This window comes from Musca domestica, unplaced genomic scaffold (genome assembly GCF_030504385.1).
Source record: "Musca domestica strain aabys unplaced genomic scaffold, Musca_domestica.polishedcontigs.V.1.1 8, whole genome shotgun sequence".
Taxonomy (NCBI): domain Eukaryota; kingdom Metazoa; phylum Arthropoda; class Insecta; order Diptera; family Muscidae; genus Musca; species Musca domestica.
This window is the reverse complement of record NW_026712409.1, coordinates 10,289,493-10,312,460: the sequence shown is the minus strand read 5'-3', so window position 1 is coordinate 10,312,460 and position 22,968 is coordinate 10,289,493. Positions and strand designations below refer to the sequence as shown.

General features: G+C 33.0%; 1 protein-coding gene across 5 annotated transcripts in view; it reads left to right on the top strand.

The window, feature by feature from the left end:
* LOC101891384 (ion transport peptide) overlaps window positions 1–22,968 on the top strand; it is an 88,530-nt gene that overhangs the window by 63,989 nt on the left and 1,573 nt on the right. For 4 of the 5 annotated variants that reach the window (XM_011296187.3, XM_005174821.3, XM_005174820.4 and 1 more), the window contains exons 2-3: window positions 15,569–15,789; window positions 19,750–21,206. In XM_011296187.3, coding sequence (XP_011294489.1) covers window positions 15,569–15,789; window positions 19,750–19,894 — 366 coding nt within the window. In that variant the 3' untranslated portion in view covers window positions 19,895–21,206. Of the gene's footprint in view, window positions 1–12,334; window positions 12,358–15,568; window positions 15,790–19,749; window positions 21,207–22,968 lie in introns of those variants that run through there. The other variant, XM_059130773.1, reaches the window with a different exon arrangement.

The following is a 22,968-nucleotide window of genomic DNA, read 5'->3' as shown; positions in this document are numbered from 1 at the left end:
GAAAATTTGAATCTCTTCAAATGTGTCAATTAAGGAATTGGCCGGCCATTCGATTTCGGAACGACGCAAACAGGAATTTATTTCCCATTAATCAATTATCAGTCATCCTATCCCCTTAACTTTGGATGGCTATCTAGAAATCTCCAAATTCTTAGAATAGTATCGCAAGAATTTGTTGAAAAAAATATTTTCCTGAAATTTTGACTTGGCGTTTGATGTCGTTAAGGCAAAACAAAAAAACCGCCCCTGTCATTGATAATTTGCGACTTTGGTCTTTCGATTTAGTTATGATATGAAGTGACATGCAAACACGAACGTACACCAAAGGAGAAAAAGGTAGGGCGGGAGTTCGGTGTGTGTGTGTGTGTACAGGGTGAGATAGCAAAAAACTGCAACAAAGTCCAAAGCCATAATTTCTACATTTTTTTTAAATCTTGAATGAAAGCAAAAAAGATCGGAAATAGCATCAAATTTTAGAATAAGTTTAGACTGGTCAACTTTGGCACGAATTATGGTTTTTAAACGGCCAATGAAACCGTCACACGCCGCCCGAATGTTGCTCTTCGGTATTTTGGCCCATTCCCGGCGAAGCGCTTGCTTGAGGTAATCGACACTTTGGTATTTCTTTAGGGCCAACCTTGCTTTCCAAAATACTCCAGAGACTCCGGATTGGCATCCGCTGCCCGAATATTGTTCTGCGGTATTTTGGCCCATTCCCGGCGAAGCGCTTGCCTGAGTTGATCGACACTTTGGTATTTTCTAGTGGCAACCTTGCTTTTCAAAATACTCCAGACACAGTAGTTCAACGGGTTGGTATCCGGAGGAGAATTGGTATCCGGAGGAACCTCATTTTGTAACCATTCTTGGGTGGTGCTGCTGAGTCCTGTTGGATTGCCGAAGGTCTTTGGCCAAAATGTTTGCCTGCCCAAGGCTTTAATACACCCTCCAGAATATTTTCGCGATACCATTCGGCATTTATTCTGATACCACGGTCGATTAATACGAGCGGATAGCGACCATCGGCTGTTATGGCATTCGACACCATCATCATGGCCGGCGCTTGAGTTCTGGTGGCCAACCGAAGGTGCACATTTCCACCTGACCTCTTTGGCAAGTAAACACGATCATTTTTGTTTGTTTACAAACTGCGGGACAACGAATGTTTTCTCATCGGAGCAGAGAAAACCAAATTCGGCAGTTCACCATTTTCGGCTAAGCGAACGAAGCGGTGTAAGTTTTGCACTCATCGGAGAAAACCAAATTCGGCAGTTAACCACTTTCGGCCAAGCGAAGTTTATTTTCTTTCTGTTGCGGTGTAAGTTCTTGCATTATTTGGAATTTCAATTGCTTTACCCCGAGCTCATTTTTTAATATTTTCCGAATGGTATATTGCGATATGTTCAGCTCACGAGCCATTTTTCGGCCACAGCGACGCGGGTTTCGATCAAGTCGCTTCTTTACTTTTCGAAGCATTTCTGCTATTTTTTCTGATGCGGTGTAAGTTCTTGCACTATTTGGAATTTCAATGGCTTTACCCCGAGCTCATTTTTCAATATTTTCCGAATGGTATATTGTGATATGTTCAGCCCACGAGCCAAAAGTCGCTTCTTTACTTTTCAAACCATTTCTGCTGATGTGCTGTTTTCTTCCGTCCACTTCCTTGACGTCGGGCTACGCTACAGGTATCACGGCAACGAGCCATGGTACGAGACACAAGAGATTTATTCCAATTTAAACGCTGGAGTGCTCTAACGATAGCCGCTTGTGGTTTTCCAGCCAAATATAAAGAAATCAGGCTATCACGCTTGAATTCCATCACGAATAAGTTTTATTTTCTGGAAAATTCTCAAAAAATATATTGATCTGTCACTGGACAAATTTCAACAGCTGTCAGACGAGTGGCTTAGAAATGACAGCAGTCTGAAGTTGGTTGCCGTTTTTTTTTCATCTCACCCTGTATATATTGGAAATGGCGCGTCAGCAACGAGAGAGTGCCAATGTCCACATTTGTGTTATTTTTGTTGTTGTTGATTTAATTTGAAATTGATTGTCTTGATTGGTAGTCAATTGTTAGGATTGTCGGCAAATTGTGTTGTATTTCTCTGTACCTTTTCGTTTTTTTTTTGTTTCTGCAATTGATGAATAACAAACAACAATAACCACAACAACAGCTACAATTTTATTCTTTCGCATTTGTTGGCCATTATTTTCATATTTTATTGTTTGTGTGTGTTCATTTCCATTTATTTTTTATTAAATGGTGTTGCTAGTTTTGATTTACTTTCAATTTATCATCAATACATGAATCAATTGTCTCTGTCACCACCGCCTCTTGTCATCCAGACGTCCTGGTAACAATGCTGGACTTTACTTTGATTTGGTTTCATCTAAAAAAATTCTCTGTATTTTCGTTTTATGGCCACTCTAGACGTGCCTTTGTTATTAAAAAAATTATTATTTTTTTTTTTAATATTAACTTAAAATTGAAACATATTATTCACGTCTAGTAACCAAGCATGAATGCTATTATTGGCGATGGTGTCATTATTATTCTGTCACTCTTATCTGTAAAATATAAATTTCAAATGACAACATTCCAACGAACAGTCCCCAGAAGAAAACAATGTTTTAATTTTTTGAGAATTAACTAAAATATTTGCAAAAGATAACAATAGCTTAGATAAATATTCTAATTCAGTTCAGTGCCTATTAAAAAGTCCAAAGAAGTTTGCATATAGTTTAAGTTCAGAAGTACTCCATAACGACATTTATAACTGTGTAACAAAGTGGGTTCACACGAGCTAGAGAAGAGAAAATACATACAAAGGAAATGAAAGTAAGAAAGAGACAAATTTGCCATTCACAAAAATATTTTGTTTTGGGTTCACACGGTCTATTCATGGGGTTCACACGGGCTAGTGGTTGGCAAATAAATATCAAATTAATGTGATAAAGCCAAAAAAAATGTTTTTTTTTTTTTCTAAAAAATAAAAGATTTTTTTATGTTTTCTTATACGACGTCAATCAGAGATTGTTATGATATGCATTTTTCAACGATTCTAACGAATTTGAACAATATTTCGAAATTTTCAAATTCAATATTGGTTTGACAGTCATTGTCCTTATGCTTCTTCCATGATTTACACATAGCATTGTAGCAATAGTTGACTTTTATAACTGTGTAACATAGTGGGTTCACACGGGCTAGTGAAGAGAAAATAAATAGCAAATGAAAGAAAGTGACAAGTTTGGCGTTTACAAAAATATATTTGTGTCGGGTTCACACAGGCTGTTAATGAGGTTCACACGGGCTAGTAGTTGGTAAATAAATAGCAAATTAATGTGACAAAGAGACAAATTTAACGTTTCAAAAATATATTTGATAAAAGCCATAAATACTTATTGAATAACAATTTTCAAAACAAAAATCGCTTCCTTCGGCGTAACTACATGAATTTCACATAAATAATAAATATTCACCGTTTTCAGTACCTCCCGATATTCAATGTTTTTGTCACATTTTTGCACGGATTTGTCCAAAACTTGGTATTATAGGTCATTATAGGTTGGCGGAACATAATATATATGAGTCCACGTTTTGGTATATCCCCCATATAACGGTATTCGGTATTTTGATGAATTTTTTCACCGATTTGACTAAAACTTCTTATTTGTAGGTCATAATTGGTTCCCGTTCCGGCAGTGAAACATTGTATCAATACGTCCACGTTTTGGTATATAACCCTTACAACGGTACCTCCCGATATTCGGAATTTTGTTGACTTTTTGCCAATTTTTTTTCACGGATTTGTCTTAAAATTGTTATTTGTAGGTCATATTGGGTTCTACTTTCGGTGCCCAAAAATCGTATGTATAGGTCCACGTTTTGGTATAGCCCCCATTATAACAGTACCTCTCTATATTCGGTATTTTGATGACTTTTTGCCACATTTTTACACGAATTTGTCTAAAAATTGGTATTTGAAGGTAATAATGTGTTATAAGTCGCGTGGCAGTACATTGAATATTTAGGTCCACCTTCTATTATAGCGCACATATAGTGATACTCACCGATATTAGGTATTTTGATATTCCTAGTCACATTCAGCCCCGAAATTGTTTGATGACAATCCTTAAAGTATAAAATTATCCAAAGAGGTTTTCGTTTTGCTATGGCCTTATGCAAGGGGCTCACCCACTTTGTTTTTTTTTTTTTTTTTTGAAAAGTTTAAAAACATTATCCAAACGGTCTTACTGGTATTTGTAGTTTAAAGTGAAACACATTTGAATTCTGATACTTTTATATAAAAATGTTTTCTTTATCCAATGCTGGAGGGTATTAAAAGTTCGACCCGGCCGAACTTAATGTTTCTATACTTTTTTTTATTAAAACTCGTTAAACAAGAACAAAGCCTGGTGCTAAATTCATATTTAGCAGTAAGATGTTCTTTGGAACGACTTTTTTTAGGGGTGGGAACACAAAACTAACACATCTTTTAGAGAAAAAGAAACAATAGCTTAACCTGTTTTATGGTGAGTACCCCAATTTTTCACACAGCACTGTTGTTCCACTAAAGATAACAAAATTAATTATGACAAATTTCCAAGAATTAAATACTCATTTCCAAAATAACTCATTTTGGCATAGGTTTTATTGGGAATTTTGCATGGCTTTCCGAAATTTCTACGAAACTCGTATGTATGTAAGCCTGGGAATTTCTACGTATAATGATACATAGCCTTTTCTTTACATCGACGAAATGATTTAATTTTATGGTTATCTGAAGAGACGACACACTCACACAGGCGTTTAAATGCTGGTTTATGGTCCATTGGTTTTTGATCAAAAAAACAAAAAGAGAACCGCAAAAGTCGTAATGATGATGGGCCTGCATGTGCGGCATAATATTTGCTGATTGCCATAATAATGATGAGGATGATGACGCTGATGAATGTTGTCGTCATTATCATGGTCGTCGTCATTGTTTGCGTTGCAGGCATTAACATTTTAAAATGGTTGGTTGGTAGCTTGGTTGGCTGAAAAAAAAACAAATTGTTGTTGCAATCATCCTAGCCAGGTGGTGTTGGTAAACGTTTAGTTTTTTTTTACAGTTTAAACACTGTAACATCACTTCCTCCTTATCGCACGGCAAAAATACTTTGTTTTACCACTTTTTTTTGCCATCGAAGTCGCTGAGTAATGCAAATTCCCCAAACCGACAGCCGACAACATAAAACGGCAAAGACCAAGTGACTCCAATGTTCCATACGTTGTTATTGGAATTTCTTTTGTTGTTGTTGTTAAATATAGGCTCATTCGCCTGTATGTGTTTGGTAGTGCGAATAAAAAACTGCACGTACGTTCGTAAAGAGTGAGGCTCGTTTAACTAGCCAATTATTATATGAATATACTATGTATGTGTGTGTGTGTATCTGTGTGGTATGATCGTTTGCATAAAATTAATTGTTGGTTTAATTGCATCATGACGTTGACGAAATAGCACTTTCCGCATGTGATCGCTCGCTATCACTGGAATCAAATTAAAAAAAAGAAAACATAAACAACCACTTGTGTCGGTAACACCACAATCATCTATACAATGTGATCAATAACAGTGTATCATCATCATTCTGGTGATTTCCACAGTGCTACGTAATGACCAACAACAATTAATTGTACACTTACTCTGACAAATAACTTTCATCACGGAAAACTTTCAAAGACTGTGAGAAGTTTAGTTAAATTGAGTTGCTCGCGAATCTGCTCTCTTTCAGTCATTCATTTATTCTATGGAATATCGAATCTATCAGAGGAACATTGACCAGACACCTACAGAATGTCATTGGCAATGGATGCAGATCCAAGAGTAGATTAAATGTTATTACAAGGTGATATATTCTTGTATTTTTGTGCCAATTATGTTTGGTGGCGCCCAACGTGGGATCAGAGATCATAAGCATTAATTTTCAAACAAACAAACCACACATAGAAATTTACACCTGAATGAAGTGACGCTCAGAAAGTTACTAAGACTTTTGAGATGCAAAACTGCCAGAATGAAAACAATTTTGGAATTCCTTATAATTTCCTTAATAAGCGAAAAATATCGTAAATTAGCAACGAAATGAGATATTCGCTAAGATCTACAGATAGAAACAATGTGGATAATATTTGGTTCACTTTTGGCATACCAATGATGTGTTTGATAGTTGCCAATTTGAACGGACACATCGAATAAAATGCGTTCCGAAAAACGCAGTTTTTAATTAAGCTTTACACGGAACAACATTTCACAAAGCAAATTAAAGGGTGAGATAAAAAAAACTGCAACAAAGTCAAACGCCATAATTTTTACATTTTTTTAACTTTTTTGAATTAAAGGAAAAAATTTCGGAAATATATCAACAATTCATGTAAATATACCTCAAATATATGACAAAACTTCTTAATATCTGGATATAAAACAGTACAAGTACCGACTACCTTTAAAAAAATGCGTTCCAGCAACACGTGACAAGTTTACCAATGTGTGTATATTTTTTATTAATAAATTCGTTTTGTTTTTACCATCATAAATCTTTTTGCCTCAAATATATGTTAAAATATAATCTCGTCACATATTCCATTTTCGCAGCGGAGAAGAGAAAGACAAAAGAAACGATTATCCAACCAGGAATCATTTCTCTCAGCACACATAATGTATACATGACGACAAGTCTTTATATTGTTCATTCACCTTTTGATGAATACATAATTATTAACTTTATAATTTTGGGTTCAAAATATTCATAAATATTGCAACAGAAACCCATTAAAAAGACATTTTTCGTTTTTTCTTAGCCCAAAAAAAAAAAAAAAAAAAAAAAATCCATTTGTGATATGTTTGCCTTCGTGCCACACAAACCGAAATTTGCATACACATATTTCTTTCTTTCCAGCCGCATAAATGTGTGTGTGTGTGTGTGTTTGATTTTTGGCACGTATTTCAAGTTTCTGTTGTTGTCTGTTGCCATATAGCCGGGGCTAACATGCCACTGTCGATCCTCATCGATGTGGTGTGAATATGTGGTAAGTAGCCGGTAAACGGTTAAGAAACACATAACCACACAACAAACCACATAAAATATGAGGGGGAGTACTCACCGAACAAAAGACAAAAGAGAGCGAGAAAGTGAGCAAATTCCATTGGCAAGCTGGCATTATTTTGTTAGTTAACTGGTAAAAATGTAAGAAAAAAGAAATATCACCTCAAATATGCAAGTGTTTGTTTATACAGTTTTAACTCTTCTTCTTATTATTTGTGTATAAGACAACAACGCATTTAAAAAATGAACGCATTAATGAATGCATTGATATTTTGGCGTTCATATTAATGTGAGAGGGGTACACACATTTCTCTTTTCTTCAAGTTGTTATGTGGAAGTGTTTGGAATTAACTTTTTTTTGACATGCACGGGTGGGAATCTCAAACTAAGTTCACACAAGGCATTTCCCATTAAGTTACAATATAACGGATTTAACTTCATTTCGCAGTAAGTATATGTGGATTAGTAAAAGTAAGTAAACATATGTGGATTTAAATATTATACGTTGTTACACCCTCCACCATAATATGGAGGGTATATTACGTTTGTCATTCCCTTTGTAAAACCTCAAAATATACATTTTAGACCCCACAAATTATATACATTCCTGATCAGCATAAAATTCTATGTCGATTTAGCCATGTCCCTCCGTCTGTGGAAATCACTCTAGCTTCCGAACGAAATGAACTAGGTTAATGAAATTTTACTCAAATGTGTATTATGTGTGCAGGATTTTTGGCATTGAAAATGGACCATGTATTTCCACGTTTTGGCATAGCCCTCATATAATGGTACTTCCCTATTTTCGGTATTTTGGTGATTTAAGGGACATTATTCACCGGAATTGTTTCAAATTTGGTATTTGAAGTTTGTAATGGATACTACAACCTTAGACAGAAAATTGTCTGTGCAGGTCCACGCCTTCGTATAGCCCCCATATAATGGTACCTCCCAATATTCGGTATTTCGATGACTTCAAATTTGGTACTTGAAGTTCGTAATGGATACTACAGCATAAGACAGAAAATTGTCTGTGCAGGTCCACGTTTTCGTATAGTCCTCATACAACGGTACCTCCCGATATTGGGTATTTTGATAATTTTAAGGACATTTTTCAACGGAATTGTTTCAAATTTGGTATTTGAAGTTCCTAACGGAGACTACAACCTAAAATTGTCTGTGCAAGTGTACGTCTTTCGTATAGCCCTCATATAACAGTACCTCCCGATATTCGGTATTTTGATGATTTTAGCACCATTGTTCACCGGAATTGTTTCAAATTTGGTACTTGAAGTTCGTAATGGACAATACAGCCTATGACAGAAAATTGTTTATGTAGATCCACGTCTTCGTATAGCCCCCATATAATGGTAGCTCCCTGTTTTCGGTATTGTGATGATTTTAGCGGCATTATTCACCGGAATTGTTTAAAATTTGGTATTTATAGTTCGTAATGAACACTACAGCCAGAAAATTGAAAATTTCCAAATTTGTTTCAAATTGTGGAGGGTATTCAAAGTACGGCCCGGCCGAACTTACAGCTTTATTACTTGTTTTTTTTTTCGTTTGGTCCTTAATACATGCAAATTGTGGGTGTGTGTTTTTTTATGTGGGATCTGTCATACGAAATCTCTTTCACACAAATCACCCAACATTACTTAAATATTTATTTATTTGTAAGCCGGCCGGCATCTTTAGCCAATACCCGGGAGAAAATGCATGACTCATGGCAATAGAAGAGGAAAAAAAGCCAAAACGCTGCATAAAATGTAAAACCAATTGCGTGGTATGATGTGGTATAAGCAAACAAACATATATATGAAGGTTGAAATCCACACATGCGTGTATCTGAACTTTACATATGGCATAAAGTTTAAAAATATCTTCATCCTCATTCATAGTTTTTTTTCTTTGTACATCACGCCGCTCATATGTGTATTGGCATACTAAATATAAAGTCATAAATTTTGAAATTCGATGCCAATTAGTAATACTGAAACTTTTTCTCAGTTTATGTCCTCAGCTTTATGTGTGTGTGTGTCAGTCTGTGTGTCTGTACTCTTTTTATGCGGTCTCTGTTGAAAATTGATATGCGACAGAGTGAATCTGCTTTTAAAATTGTATTAATGGAATGATGTATCTGTTTTTGTTTTTTTTTTTTTTTTTTTTGCAATATACGAACTTGAAAAATATGTACGCCCTTCAAAGAGTTTAAGTGCCCCCGCGAAATAAAAAAATGCACTAAATTATTTTACATATTGTTATAGCTCGTTCAAGACTTCAAGAAAGTTCTTTTCATGCAGAACATGCGAATATGCTCTCTTCGTTCTATGGAAATCTATACGGCATCTCCAGATCTATTGTGTACAACAAAATTCAATTTTAAACAGATTCCGAGTTTTGATAATGGTGTTGAATTACACGTATTGATTTTACATTGAAATTAATACGATTACGGACAGGCAATAGTTAATCACAAACACATTTAAATTTGTCTACCGTGTTAGCTAGTATGTACCCCACTTCATTTGCAGGTGAATAGCTGTAATGCATTTAAAGTTGCTTAGATAGATAGATAAAAATGCGCAGATATGTTAATCATTTTTTATTGCTCTCTCTTTTTACCGCTCGTTATTCTCTCTCACTTTCTTTGTGTGAATTTATTACCTCTTTAACGGTCACCTCTCTCTGTAAATCACATGAAACACATGGTTGATAGTGGTATGTACCCCACTTCATTTGTGTGTGAATAGCGGTAACTCCGTGTTGCTAAAACCATGTTCACATTATGTTATTGCATAGATTTATTGCCTTTGATTTGATTGGATAACGAATGTTATTTAAATCAATCGTTTGCTTGTTTTTATAATCCCCCACACAAATTATATATAAATGTCAATAATTTTGGAAACTTACAGGAATTGTCAGAATGTTGAAATCCAAAATTGAAAAGTCACTAAAACTATGTTCACATATAATTCAATAATGCTTTGCCGTTTCTTGTCGTATAAAATGAGGACTGTATTCCCCTATTAAATTCGATTTTTTTTTTTTTTTTAAATGAAGGAACGACATTTTTTTTTTTTTTTTTTTTTTTTTTGCAATGCAAAATATTTTGTGACGACAACATGAACTAATTTATTTCGAGTTTTAAAATATAGTTAACCACTAAACATAGAAAATTTAAATTTCAAGTAGCTATGTTAACACTCTATGAGTGAATAATCAATAGCTTTTTTTAAACCCTGTGAATCTTTGCACATAAAACTCAAATCTCACAACTATGACAAATATGCCATGAAAATGAAGGTTACTTGTTCCAAAGTAATGCACCATTTGGAAAATATTGACAACTTAATGACTAGCGGCCTTTCTTAAACTGATTACGTCCGGTACACTCCAATCCAATGTCACCAATGTTGCTAAGTTTTTTTTTCATTTTTGGTTGTGTATGTATGTATTAAAAACTCTTGGTAGCGTACGCCCATATTTAAGGAAGAACTACAAAATATTAATTTGACAATGAAGAATAAAGCTAGATGCATCGACACAGGTGATGTGACAATGAATTGTCAAACCAATTTTGAAATTGAAAGTTTTGACAATAAACTGTCAAACCAATTTTGAAATTGAAAATTTTGAATGAAAAATTATTAAAATTGGTAAAAATTGTTGAAGACGCATAATATAGTAACCTCCGATTGACGTCGTATAAGAAAATACATAAAAATCTACCTATATTTGAAAAAAAAAAAAACAAATATTTTAAAATGCTTGGCATGTCAATATTCTCAACTCTGGAAGGGACATAAAAGAAAAAAATTATAATCGTATGATAACATGAGATTACCTTGGTAATTGTACCATGTTATAAAAGCTTGATGGGAAGCGAATTCAACCGCTATGATATTTTTTTTCCTATTCAATGGATTATTATTCCGACTTTTATTAGAGTCCTTTTTAATTGTCAATGTTGTATTGCGTTGATACGTCATTTGCCATATGTAGTGCAAATGTCAATGAATTAAAAACAAATTTGTTGGATTAAAAATGCAAATTTCAGAAACATTGTTTAAGTTTTTCCTGCCTGGTAAACACACGCCTGGGAAAACTGCTTTCCACCCGTGGAATTGTAAAAGGCAACGAAAACTGTGAAAAATGATTATTCATCAACGGAATGTGAATATAAAATGGATATTCCAATTACGTTAATAAAATATGTAGTATATTAATCACATGCCATAACATTCTAATTTATGAAATAAAATTCTATATAGTTTTTATTGCAAAGCTATTGTTTGTGAACAAAATTTTCAACTAAATATGGCATATATTATTAGAGAGCTTTCGCAATTCCAAACCTAAATTAAGTAATAAATAATTCATTTTTCATTAATCATGATAGGATCTAATTAATAGGCATGGGACAATAACCAATGCAAACGTACTATTGTATGTAATAATAATAATCAACCACCCCCAATGTGAAAAACAAAAAACAATTACACCCAAGAAAAATTGTTAATATATTCCATAATTTCTTAAGTAATATGAATTTCAAAGTTATTAACATTTCGTGGTTTTATTAGACATTATTAAACGTAAAAGACATTTAGCATAAACGTTTATTTAGCTGTCATCAAAATATTTCATATTTAAATGCCATATCGCAAAACTAGTTGAACACTGTGAACCCACCTAATGATTTCTATTAGAACTTGATAAATGAGAGATTAAATGATCTTGCGTATGTGTGCTTTTTGTTTTGTTTTTTTTTTTCTTCTTATTTTAATATTATTCATTTTAATGACATTTGCCACTGTTTTGTACGTTTGTGTGTATATTCCTAGTACTTGATCTAGTGTTGTGTTATGGGGTGGTGTAGTATTTAAAAGTCACGAGATAATTTACGAACGTTTACACAGTATATGTACAATATAGAAAATAAGCGACATGATGTCTGCCATGAACACTAAAAAACGACAACAACAACTAGGGAGCAATACACATCAAGACAATAGCAATGATGGTATCAGCAGCAGCAGTGGAATAAGCGTTTCGGTAGTGTGAAGAACTTGTCGGCGGCGGCAGCAGCATGCGACGTTTGATGTTTGCGTTATTTCATAGAGCGCTCGCAATGTGTTATTCGCATTGCTGCTGCATTGTCATTTGGTCTATGGCACATGTGTATTTTGTTGTTGTTGTTGCTGCTATTACAACAACAGCATGCATGCCAACGATTGTCGTCAATGTGAATGTGAATGCAACTATGTAATGTTTTAAAACGAAATGGATGATGCATTTTTTTCTGTTATTCATTCAATTCATTGTTTTGACTGTGTTCTAAATACAACTACTCGTTAAAATCTATAACAAAACAATTGAATTGAAAGAAGAACAACAAATAAATAGACGAGCAACTTGTAGTTTGTATTTGGTTCGTTTGCACAATAAAAAAATGCGCAGATTAATTGAATATGTTAATCATTTGTTATTGCTCTCGTTTTACCGCTCGCTACTCTGTCTCTCTCTCCTCTCTCACTTTGTGTGAATTTATTACCTCTTTAACGGTCATCTCTCTGTAAATCACATGAAACACATGGTAGTTGGTGCTTAAAGATTTTTGGGGGCTTGTCAACAGGCCAGTCACTATAATTCATCATTGAATAAACACAAAAAAACACACACGCACCCATTGTTCTCAAAACAAAAAATGTTTTATAGTGCAATGTTTTATATCATACATTTGATTTTTTACTACAAATTTATTTTACTAATGAAAAGCATGTGTTCTTTGCTTTTTTCGCTCTAAAACAGAATTACAAACATATATGCTAAAGTACATAGTTGTATATGTTAGGAGTTCATAATATTGCTGAAATACAATTTTAATTAAATTGCTTCGTATTATTTTTTAGTAACTCTCAATTGGCGGCTTAGTAAATATTACATAAATATTGATGCAAAGATTTGACAGTAGTGGGAAATAACAACTAAGCGAAAAATAAAACGAAATGTCATTATAGAATTTAAAACAAAGAGACTTCAAGAGAATTCTTTTCATGCAGAACACACATATACTCTCTACTTCCTATAGAAATCTATACAGCATCTTCAGATTTATTGTCTAAAACAAAATTAAAATTTAAACGCATTACAAATTATTATAGAGGTGTAAAATAACACATATATTTTATTGATTTTAAATCAAAATTAATACGATTATGGACGGGCAACAGTTAATCACAAACACATTTAAATTTGCTTAGCTTGTTAGCTAGTATGTACCCCACTTCATTTGCATGTGTATATCGGTAACGCATTTAATTAAAGTTGCTTAGCTGGATAGATAGTATGTACCCCACTTCATTAGCATGTGCTTATCGGTAAATTCATGTCGCTAAAACAATGTTCACATTATGTTATTGCATAGTGATAAGTGATATATTGCCCTTATCTTTGATTTGATAGGTAAACGAATGCTATTTAAGTCAATCACTTAACTGCTTTAAAATCACCTAGTTTGGGTATAAATATCAATTAATTTGCAAATTTACAAGAATTGTGTGAATGTTGGAATCCAAATAAAAAGTCACTATAACTATGTTTACACACAATTTAATAATGTTTTACTGTTTTTTGTCGTATAAAATTCCGATGGAAATGTCAATAGTTCTGTTTTTATACCCTCCACCATAGTATGGGGGGTATATTAAGTTTGTCATTCCGTTTGTGACACCTCGAAAAATACATTTTAGACCCCCACAAGAGTATTTATATCCTATGTCGATTTAGCGATGTCCGTCCGTCTGAGGAAATCACTCTAGCTTCCGAACGAAATAAAGAAGGTTGATAAAATTTTACTCAAATGTATATTATGTCTGCAGGACTTTTGGTATTGAAAATGGGCCATGTATGCCCACGTTTTGGTATAACCCCCATATAAGGGCACCTCCCGATATTCGGTCTTTTACCGACATTATTCACCGGAATTATTTTAAATTTGGTATTTGAAGTTCGTAATGGATACTACAGCCTATGGCAGAAAATTGTCTGTACAGGTCCACGTCTTATTATAGCCCTTATATAACGTTACATCCAGATATTCGATATTTTGATGATTTTTGCGACACTATTCACCGGAATTGCTTCAAATTTGGTATTTGAAGTTCGTAATGGGTACTACAGCCTATGACAGAAAGTTGTCTTTGCAGGTTTACGTCATCGTAAAGCTCCCCATATAACAGCAACTCCCGATATTCGGTATTAGGATGATTTTAGCGACATTATTCACTGGAAATGTTTCAAATTTGATATATGAAGTTCGAATAATTACGGTACCTCCCTATATCCGATACTTTGATGATTTTAGCGACATTATTCACTGATTTTTTTTTTGTTCAAGTTTCTCATTTGAATATTATAATGGCTTATGATAAAATTTGCCTCAGCAGGTCCACGTCGTCACTAACTTTTTAACATCACCTTAAAATATAAAAGCAAAACCCTGTGAGTCCTTGAACATAAAATTCAAATCTCACCGCTATGACACATATGCCATGAAAATGAGGGTTACTTGTTCAAAATTAATGCACTATTTTAAAAATATTGACAACTTAATGACTAGCGGTCCTTCTTAAATCCCATATCATCATTACTTTGTTTTTTTTTCCTTTAAACATACATAAAAAACTCTTCCGTTTCGGCTATATAAAAACAAAAAAATGAAGAAATCAATGACTCGCCAGTATTGGATGCATACAATGTCGCCATTCTTAAAAAGAAACTTTAAAATGAGAAAAAAACATTTTTTCGCTTCTTCACATCTGCTGAAAATTCACGGACTATTGACTAGGTTTACACTGCCAAACATATGAAGTTCATTATATAAAAATATACAATAACAAACAGCGAAACAACAACAACAACAAAAAGTTGCGACTGCACGGACGCACAACTTTTTTTTTATAGACACCATTTTATTTATAGAACACAATGGTGATGATGAGATAATATCGTCTGGTAGCGGTTTGGATCAATGACAAGGTGGTGTTGCTTAAAACCTCACACAGGCTAAATTTACTCTAGTGTTGTAAGAAAAAACACACTATTCTACCCGTCTGTCTGGCTGACTGGCTGGCTGTCCGTTCACAAATCGAACACATAAATTATGTGCGTTAAAAGTTCATACATAAATGCCCACATTGTGTGCCGGCGACGCCGTTGTAAAGACAACGCATAGCCAGCCGCCACCAGACACAAATTGTCCTCTCGCTTGTTCTCGAATAGCTTGTAAAATTAGCTTCATTCAAGTTTTGCGCTAGTTATTTTTAGCCTGGCGATCTTTACTTTATATGGTTGATTAAATTATTTTTAGCTCATAAAAAGAAACCGATATAGCGTTGTTTTAATTCTTTCCTTTTCTGCCGTTTTTTTGTGAATTTTTCAATAAATTGTAATTTTTATGTTTGTACCTTTGCAGATGTGTTCCCGCAACATTAAAATCTCGGTGGTGATGATGTTCCTTATCTTCGTTCCACTGTTTACAGCTTTGCCCCGCAATCACAATATGGCCAAGAGAAGTAATTTCTTTGATCTGGAATGCAAAGGCATCTACAACAAGACCATGTTCTATCGTCTGGATAAGATATGTGACGATTGTTATAACTTATTCCGTGAGACAAGTATACATAGATTATGCAAGTAAGTTGAAATAAATATTTCTTCTTAAATGAATTTCCTGGGGGGTATGTTTACATTGAAGCCCCCTTTTCACATGATGGAGTTTTCTAATATTGAAATTTTTCTTGTAATAGAAAAGTTTATTGTGTCAAAACGGGGTATATGTAAACATACCCTTACAATTTTAACTTGAAACAAAAGAAAACATTATGGTAACAAGTCAAGTCTGCAAAATTGTTGGAGTAAGAATGTCGTATGAACATGGTGTAATAATGATGGAACACCTCAGGAACAACAGCTGTTCTTTTTTTCAGGCTAAATGTCAAAATTGTTTTTAATTTTATTTATCGTTGGTATTATTATTATTTTAATAGTCATATATTTTGATAGCTACTCTGAACATCAGCTGTGTTTCATAGAGAAAATTAATTTTAGTTTTAATTGGCTGATGACTTTTAATGTCAAACTATAAATTAAGTGGCAGTCATTATTTCTTTATAATATGTAATTCTCTTAAATCATCCGCTCAGCAATTGTTAATTAAAGAAATTTTGACAGTTTTCAATCACAATAGTTTTTTTTCGTTGTTCTTACAAGTAGAAACACAAAAGATTTATTCACATTTAAATGCTGGAGTGCTCTAAAGAAAAGCTGAAAAAAAACAAGTGGCTATTTCAGTTAAATTTAAAGAAATCCCACTATCACGCTTGAATTCCAGCGCGAATAATTTTTTTCTGGATAATTCTCACCAAAATGCTTTTGTACGCTTGTAAACAATATAATGAGCTGTCACTGGAATAATTTTAACAGCTGTCGGACGAGTGGCTTAGAAATGACAGCAGTCTGAAGTTGGTTGCAGTTTTTTCATCTAACCCTGTCTTTATAGTCTCCATGGTCCCCGATTAAATTTAAAAAAAAATTACAGTTGTATATCTAATTCATCTTAATTCCATATGAATTTAAAAAAGTTAAAAGTCCACAAGTAATTGAATAAACAAATATTTATTGTTGCTGCTATTGTCTTATAATGTGTAGCCCACTTCATATCAATGTTAAGGCAAAGACATTTCATTTAGTAAAAATACAACACTGTTGTCAGCTCCGAGTGGCAAAGATGTGTTTACACGCTGAAGTCACAATTTAAGCTTTCAACTTTTTTAGCCTTTAGAGCCCAAATACATTTTTTAACCATTTTTAGAACTTAGTTTATAATTCTTGATAAAAACATGTCCAGTAAAATTGCAAATTGACCTTAATGTAAACATAGTCCATGCGGACCTACCCCAAAAATAGCACGCTGTATTTATCAATCAAAAATTGGAATACAAAATACAAAAAGGAGGGTGCCTTTCATTCGCAATAGCTCAACAATTTTGAAAACAGAACAATTGTTTCGAGGAAAAACCGTGTTAGACGATCTAAAAATACACAAACACACCCAAAACGTTTGTTTTTCATTTCTGTCTGTCATCCAAGACAATGTACCGTTGTACTATTTTAAGACTTTTCTTTTTATATTTTTGACAGACTATATATGCATGTACGAATGTAATATTCTAGTTCAAGGTAATGTACACATGGCGGCTATTTCAATGGAAATTTGCAAAAATATATTTTTTCTTTCAAACCGTGACCCACAAAAAGTCCAATCCTACGGATACTTAACGCGTCATTTGTGGTGTATGATTTTTCTCTTGCAGGCAGCATGGGAAAAAATAAATCATTTGTTGATATGAACAATATCGTAAAACTAGAAAATATTGACATTTGCAATAATAACCAAATTAAGATTTGATAATTATAATTATCGTCATGCTCAACATTTCACACCACAATTCTTATATAATATTAGAATTTTCGTTTATTAGAAAGAAAACAAAAATATGATTTCCGGTATATATTTGTCACATGTCTTGTTTATGGCTTTGACACATACTATGGGTAAACTCTTAAAGGGTTGCCAGATCATGCTACGGATGAGTTAGACCAATTCAATGAATGAATATTAACTGTTTGATGGCCAAATGTGGATGCTAGTGCCGTTATATGGGGGCAATACCAAAACGGAAACCTCTATAGACAATGTTATTCTTTAAGGATTGTAATCTACCAAATCATCTTAAATACAAAATTTGAAACATCTTCGATGGTAAATGTGACAAGGATTATCAAAATAACGAATATTCAATGTTCTGCCGTCGTAGCTAGAAACCATTATGAACTACAAACACCAATTGTTAGATAAATTCGTGGGAAAATGTGGCGAAAATTATCAAAAAACTGAATATCGGGAGGTACCGTTATACGGGGGCAATACATACAATTTTTGGCCATCGGAGCAAGAACCCATTATGACCTGTAAATACCATTTTTTATACAAATCCTTGAAAAAATGTGGCAAAAATCATCAAAAAAAACGAATATCCGGAGGTACCGTTACATGGGGCTATACCAGAACGTGGACTTATATATACTATGTTCCGCCACAGGAGCTAGAATTCATTGCAAAATATAAATAACAATTTTTAGACAAATCCGTGAAAAAATGTTCAAATACCACCAAAATACAGAATATCAGGTGGTGGTACCGTTTCATGGGAGCTATAAAAAACGTGGACCTATAAATACAATATTTCACTCCCCTCCCTTCTTTTCAAGGTGGAGGGTATAAAAATTACGAAAAGATTACCTTCTGCATTCCACATTCTGTAGACTATGGAACGCATTTTTTATGGTTGGTTTATGTTTGACATTTGTGTTTCGTTATTTCTTTTGGAGACTTCATGCCGTCTCATTTAGTTTTATCAGAAAATATTATTGATAGTACAATAAGTAGAAGTCAAAATAATATTGGTGCAAAAGAACGTATTACATGTTCCTGCCAGTCATTTCTTTTAAAATCACATAATCGTAATGTTTATGTATTACTTTCTCGATGACCATCTATTCATCTTCTCAATGGTTTATCTTTTTCAATAGTCCTCTCTGTGAGTGTGGAGAGAATTACGCTCATTTAAGTTTATCATGCCAGCTTTTGTCTCGCCCTGGTTTATTAGATGTTATTAAAGAAAAAAATGTCCTGTTGAGTTCCGCACATGTGTCCTGTTGATGTTTCGATCAGCTTCGGATGTAGCTTGTTGCTTATGTTTATCACCCTGCTGGTTTTAGCCATGTTTTCGCCCCAAATTGTCTACGATTTGGTATTTTTATTTCCTAGATGGAAGGAAATTTTCTTGCAACCGACCAATATTGGGAGTGGTTAAAGGTTCAAACCTTATTTTAATATGTATAAATGTCAATAAGTCTCATTCACAGAGAGTGGGAACATCTTTAAAGCTATTTTAATTCCCTACTCCCTTTTTTCTTTCTTGTCAAACGAAATGAGTATTAATGAGAATAATAAATCTTCACATAAAATGATTTATTAATATATTACGATTATCACAACATTAATATGATATACTTAAAACAAATATATTGCAATATATACATACATATTATTACGTTATTACAGGGAAGCTATGAATTAGCTGTAATTTATTATTTACATATTTCCGTTTTCTTGTTGTTCTCTCTCTCACACTCTCTATTGGTTTTATTTGTTTGTTTAATTTAACAGGCACAAATGTTTTACACATCAAACATTTGAAGGTTGTATTAATGCCTTATTAATACCCGAAGAAGAAATCAGCCAACTGCAATATTTTATTAAAGTCATAAATGGCGCACCTTTGTCATTCGATTTTGCTTCCCTATTGGAAAATAACAATTAATTAATTTACATTATGTATATTTGAAATACACGGACTCATGTGTGACACACCTTCTACTATGAAAACAACAACAAGCAACGCTTAATGCTACATCTATAGAATGTTGTTAACTATTTTGTTTTCTTTATTTTTTGCTTATTTTATTTTAAATATGATTTGTTTATTGTTTTATTTTATTCTTTATTTTCTTTTCTTTTTTTATTTATAGGAAAGACTGTTTCGATTCAAAATGGTTTGGTGAATGTTTAAAAGTTTTGTTTATACCCTCCGAAGAAGTTTCACAATTACAAGATTTCATTAAAATTGTTAACGGTTCACCGATAAATTTCAATATGCCGCCAATTACAACATAACTGTTTTAGATCAGCACCATCACCTCCCACCAAAAACACAAAAATAGAAACACAGAAAACAACAAAAACGTTAAACATGTCTGTCTCTCTCTCTCTCTCTCTCTGTCTGACTCTCTTTAAACATTGTTATAAACCAACATCCGGTTTGTCTTTCAACTCTAGGCAATGATTTAAATTATCCAACCAGAAAATGAAGAAAATCATCACCAAAATCAAAAAAAAAAAACAAAAAGAAAATCCCTCAAATCCACCTTAAAATTTTATTGAAATTGAATACAAAAAACTATTAAATGAAAATGAAAAAAGAAAAAGAAGCATAAAAGAATATTTTGTACTTATTTATTTTATTTTCGTAAATGTATTAATTACTATTATTATGATTAATTTTTATTATTTATTATTATAAATAATTATAATTTAATTTATTCTTAAGTTGCATTTGTTTTGTAAGAAAGTGAGGAAAAGAAACAAAAAAATATTCGAATTAGCTTGTCTAATATTGTTGGTTTTTGTGTATATTATTATTATTTTTTACAATAATTTGCACAGCAATTTTAAACAAGGGTTTTCGTCTATAAACTATTATTTATTTTTTCTACTCGTTTTTTATTATTTTCTGTAATTTTAAATTAAAAACAACAACAAAAAAATGATGTTTTTAGAAACATAGAAATACACCCATACCCATAAAACGAACAAAGTATTTTAGCAACGTTTTGTATTTATAGCTCATACACAACACATACACTTACACCTACATATAAACTTATATTAAATTCGAAATCAATTCTATCCTTGTTCTTGTTTTGCAAATTACAAAAAAATCGAAAGAAAGAAAAAAAACAATCTCCTTGCTATTTTGTCTTTACTTTCTGTTGGCATTTGAACATTTTAAATGTTACAAATGTGACAAAATACATAAAAGGAAATTGAAAAACAATACCTATTAGATACTTGTAAAATAACATAAAAACATATGAATTATTTATACAAATATCCTGCATCTCCTATTAAAAATCAAAAATCCAAAAAAAAAGAAAGAAAGAAAGTGTAACGTTTAAATTTGCTGGCAAATCTTAATTATTATGATGTATGTACGTATTTTAATTAAACACACACACATATATATACATATAAATATTAAACAAAACAAAACATAAAAAAGAACTATTGAAAAATATTGTGATAGAACACGTTAAAAACACTCCTCTTTATACATAATTACACACAACTATTGTATTTTGTGAAGAAACAAACAATAACAAACAAACAAAAGAAAAAAAAAAACAAAATAAAAAAAATCGAAAACTTATCTATAAACTTTGCTATGAATCCTTGTATATTCTATGAGATTGCTGCAGATTAATGGAATCGCTTCTGCAAGAAGCTGTTTCCTCCGCACCCAACGTACCTCTCTATCCTGACTCTATTTAGTTCTCAATAGAGTATAAAAGGAAGAATATACGCCGACAAAAAATACCGAATCGTATTTTCTGCCCCCTCTCAACCAATTCAATTGATGTAGACCTAAAGTTGGTCATTCTGGGGACTATTAATTTCTAATTTGTTCGGTATGTTCCTTATGATTTTCTTTTTATTTATAATTAACACAAAATAATTTATCTTTATTTAAAATGAGCTTTTGTTGCAATATTTTGAATTTTGTAAAGGGCAACTGCAAGCATATTTTGAAAACGTGATTTTTGAAATATTTTTTGGGACAATTAAGTTGCTGAATTTCTGTTAGGAGTAAAAGTGAGAATACATAGTTTTATGTATTCTCACCTTTACTCCTAACAGAAACTTTCTGACTGGCTTAAGTCATCGGCTGGCTTCTTCGTAGAGGAACAACGAAGTTTTAGGTTGACTCAGTTCGATTTTGACCCTGTGCTCCTTTGTTTTTTTCCGAAAAAGCCAGCCGATGACTTAAGCCAGTCAAATAAGCGTTTTATGTATCCTCACCTTAACAATTGTCAAAATTATATATTTCATATTCCTCGATTACTGGTAATGAGTTTCGATAACTACAAGTTTCAGTTTTTTTTTTAACGAAATTTTCCAATAAAAAAGAAACCGGCCATTGCAGAATGAACGCATGACGCCTTATTGATATAACAACAATTACAGTGAGACGGCTTTATCGACTCTGAAATGTTCTTATCGGTAACTACAAGGTTCGTTTTTGTACGAAATTAATCGATAAGTGATTGACGAAAATAAAACAGTCTGTAACGGCCATAGTAGAATGAACGCATGACGCGACAACTACAAGTTTCAGTTTTTTACGAAATTTTCCGATAAAAAAGAAACCGGCCATAGCAGAATGAACGAATGACGATTTTTTTATTGAAAACAGCATGTGGAGTTAATTCTGCTGTGGTCTCAAATCAACATTTGCACGTTGTTACATCGATTACGTCAATGACGTTTTAGAACATGACGAAATTTGTCGATAAATTAGCAACGAAAATAAAACAATATCTAACAGCCATAACAGAATGAAGGCATGACGCGTTGTCGTTGTATCGACAATTAAAGGGAGATAGTTTCATCGACTCTGCAATTCCCTTTGTAGTTGTTTTTTTTTTTTTTTTGTTTTTATTGGAAAACAGCATGGCGAGTTCATTTTGCTGTGGTCTTAAATCAACATTTAGACCGTTGTTACATCGATTACGTCGATGTCGAAAATTTCAAAATGCACACCGAAACGGTCTTTAAATGTCATAGCAAAATGAACGCATGACGCGTTGTCCTTATATCGACAATTACAGGGAGACGGCTTAATCGACTCTGCAATTCTCTTGGTGGTGTTTTTTTTTTTTATCGGAAAATATCATTCTGCTCTGGTCTCAAATCAACCTTTTGGGGCGTTGTTACATCGTTCACGTTGATGTCGCAAAATTTCAAAATACATACCGAAACTGACCTATTTTTGACGTTTAGACAATGACAGAAAGAATGATCTACGCTTTATATCAAGCACGCGCCATCGATAAAAGAGCAAGCGAAGACGATGGATTTATCGATGACTTGTGGGAAGAGATAACAAGCTTGGGATCATTGATATGTCAAAT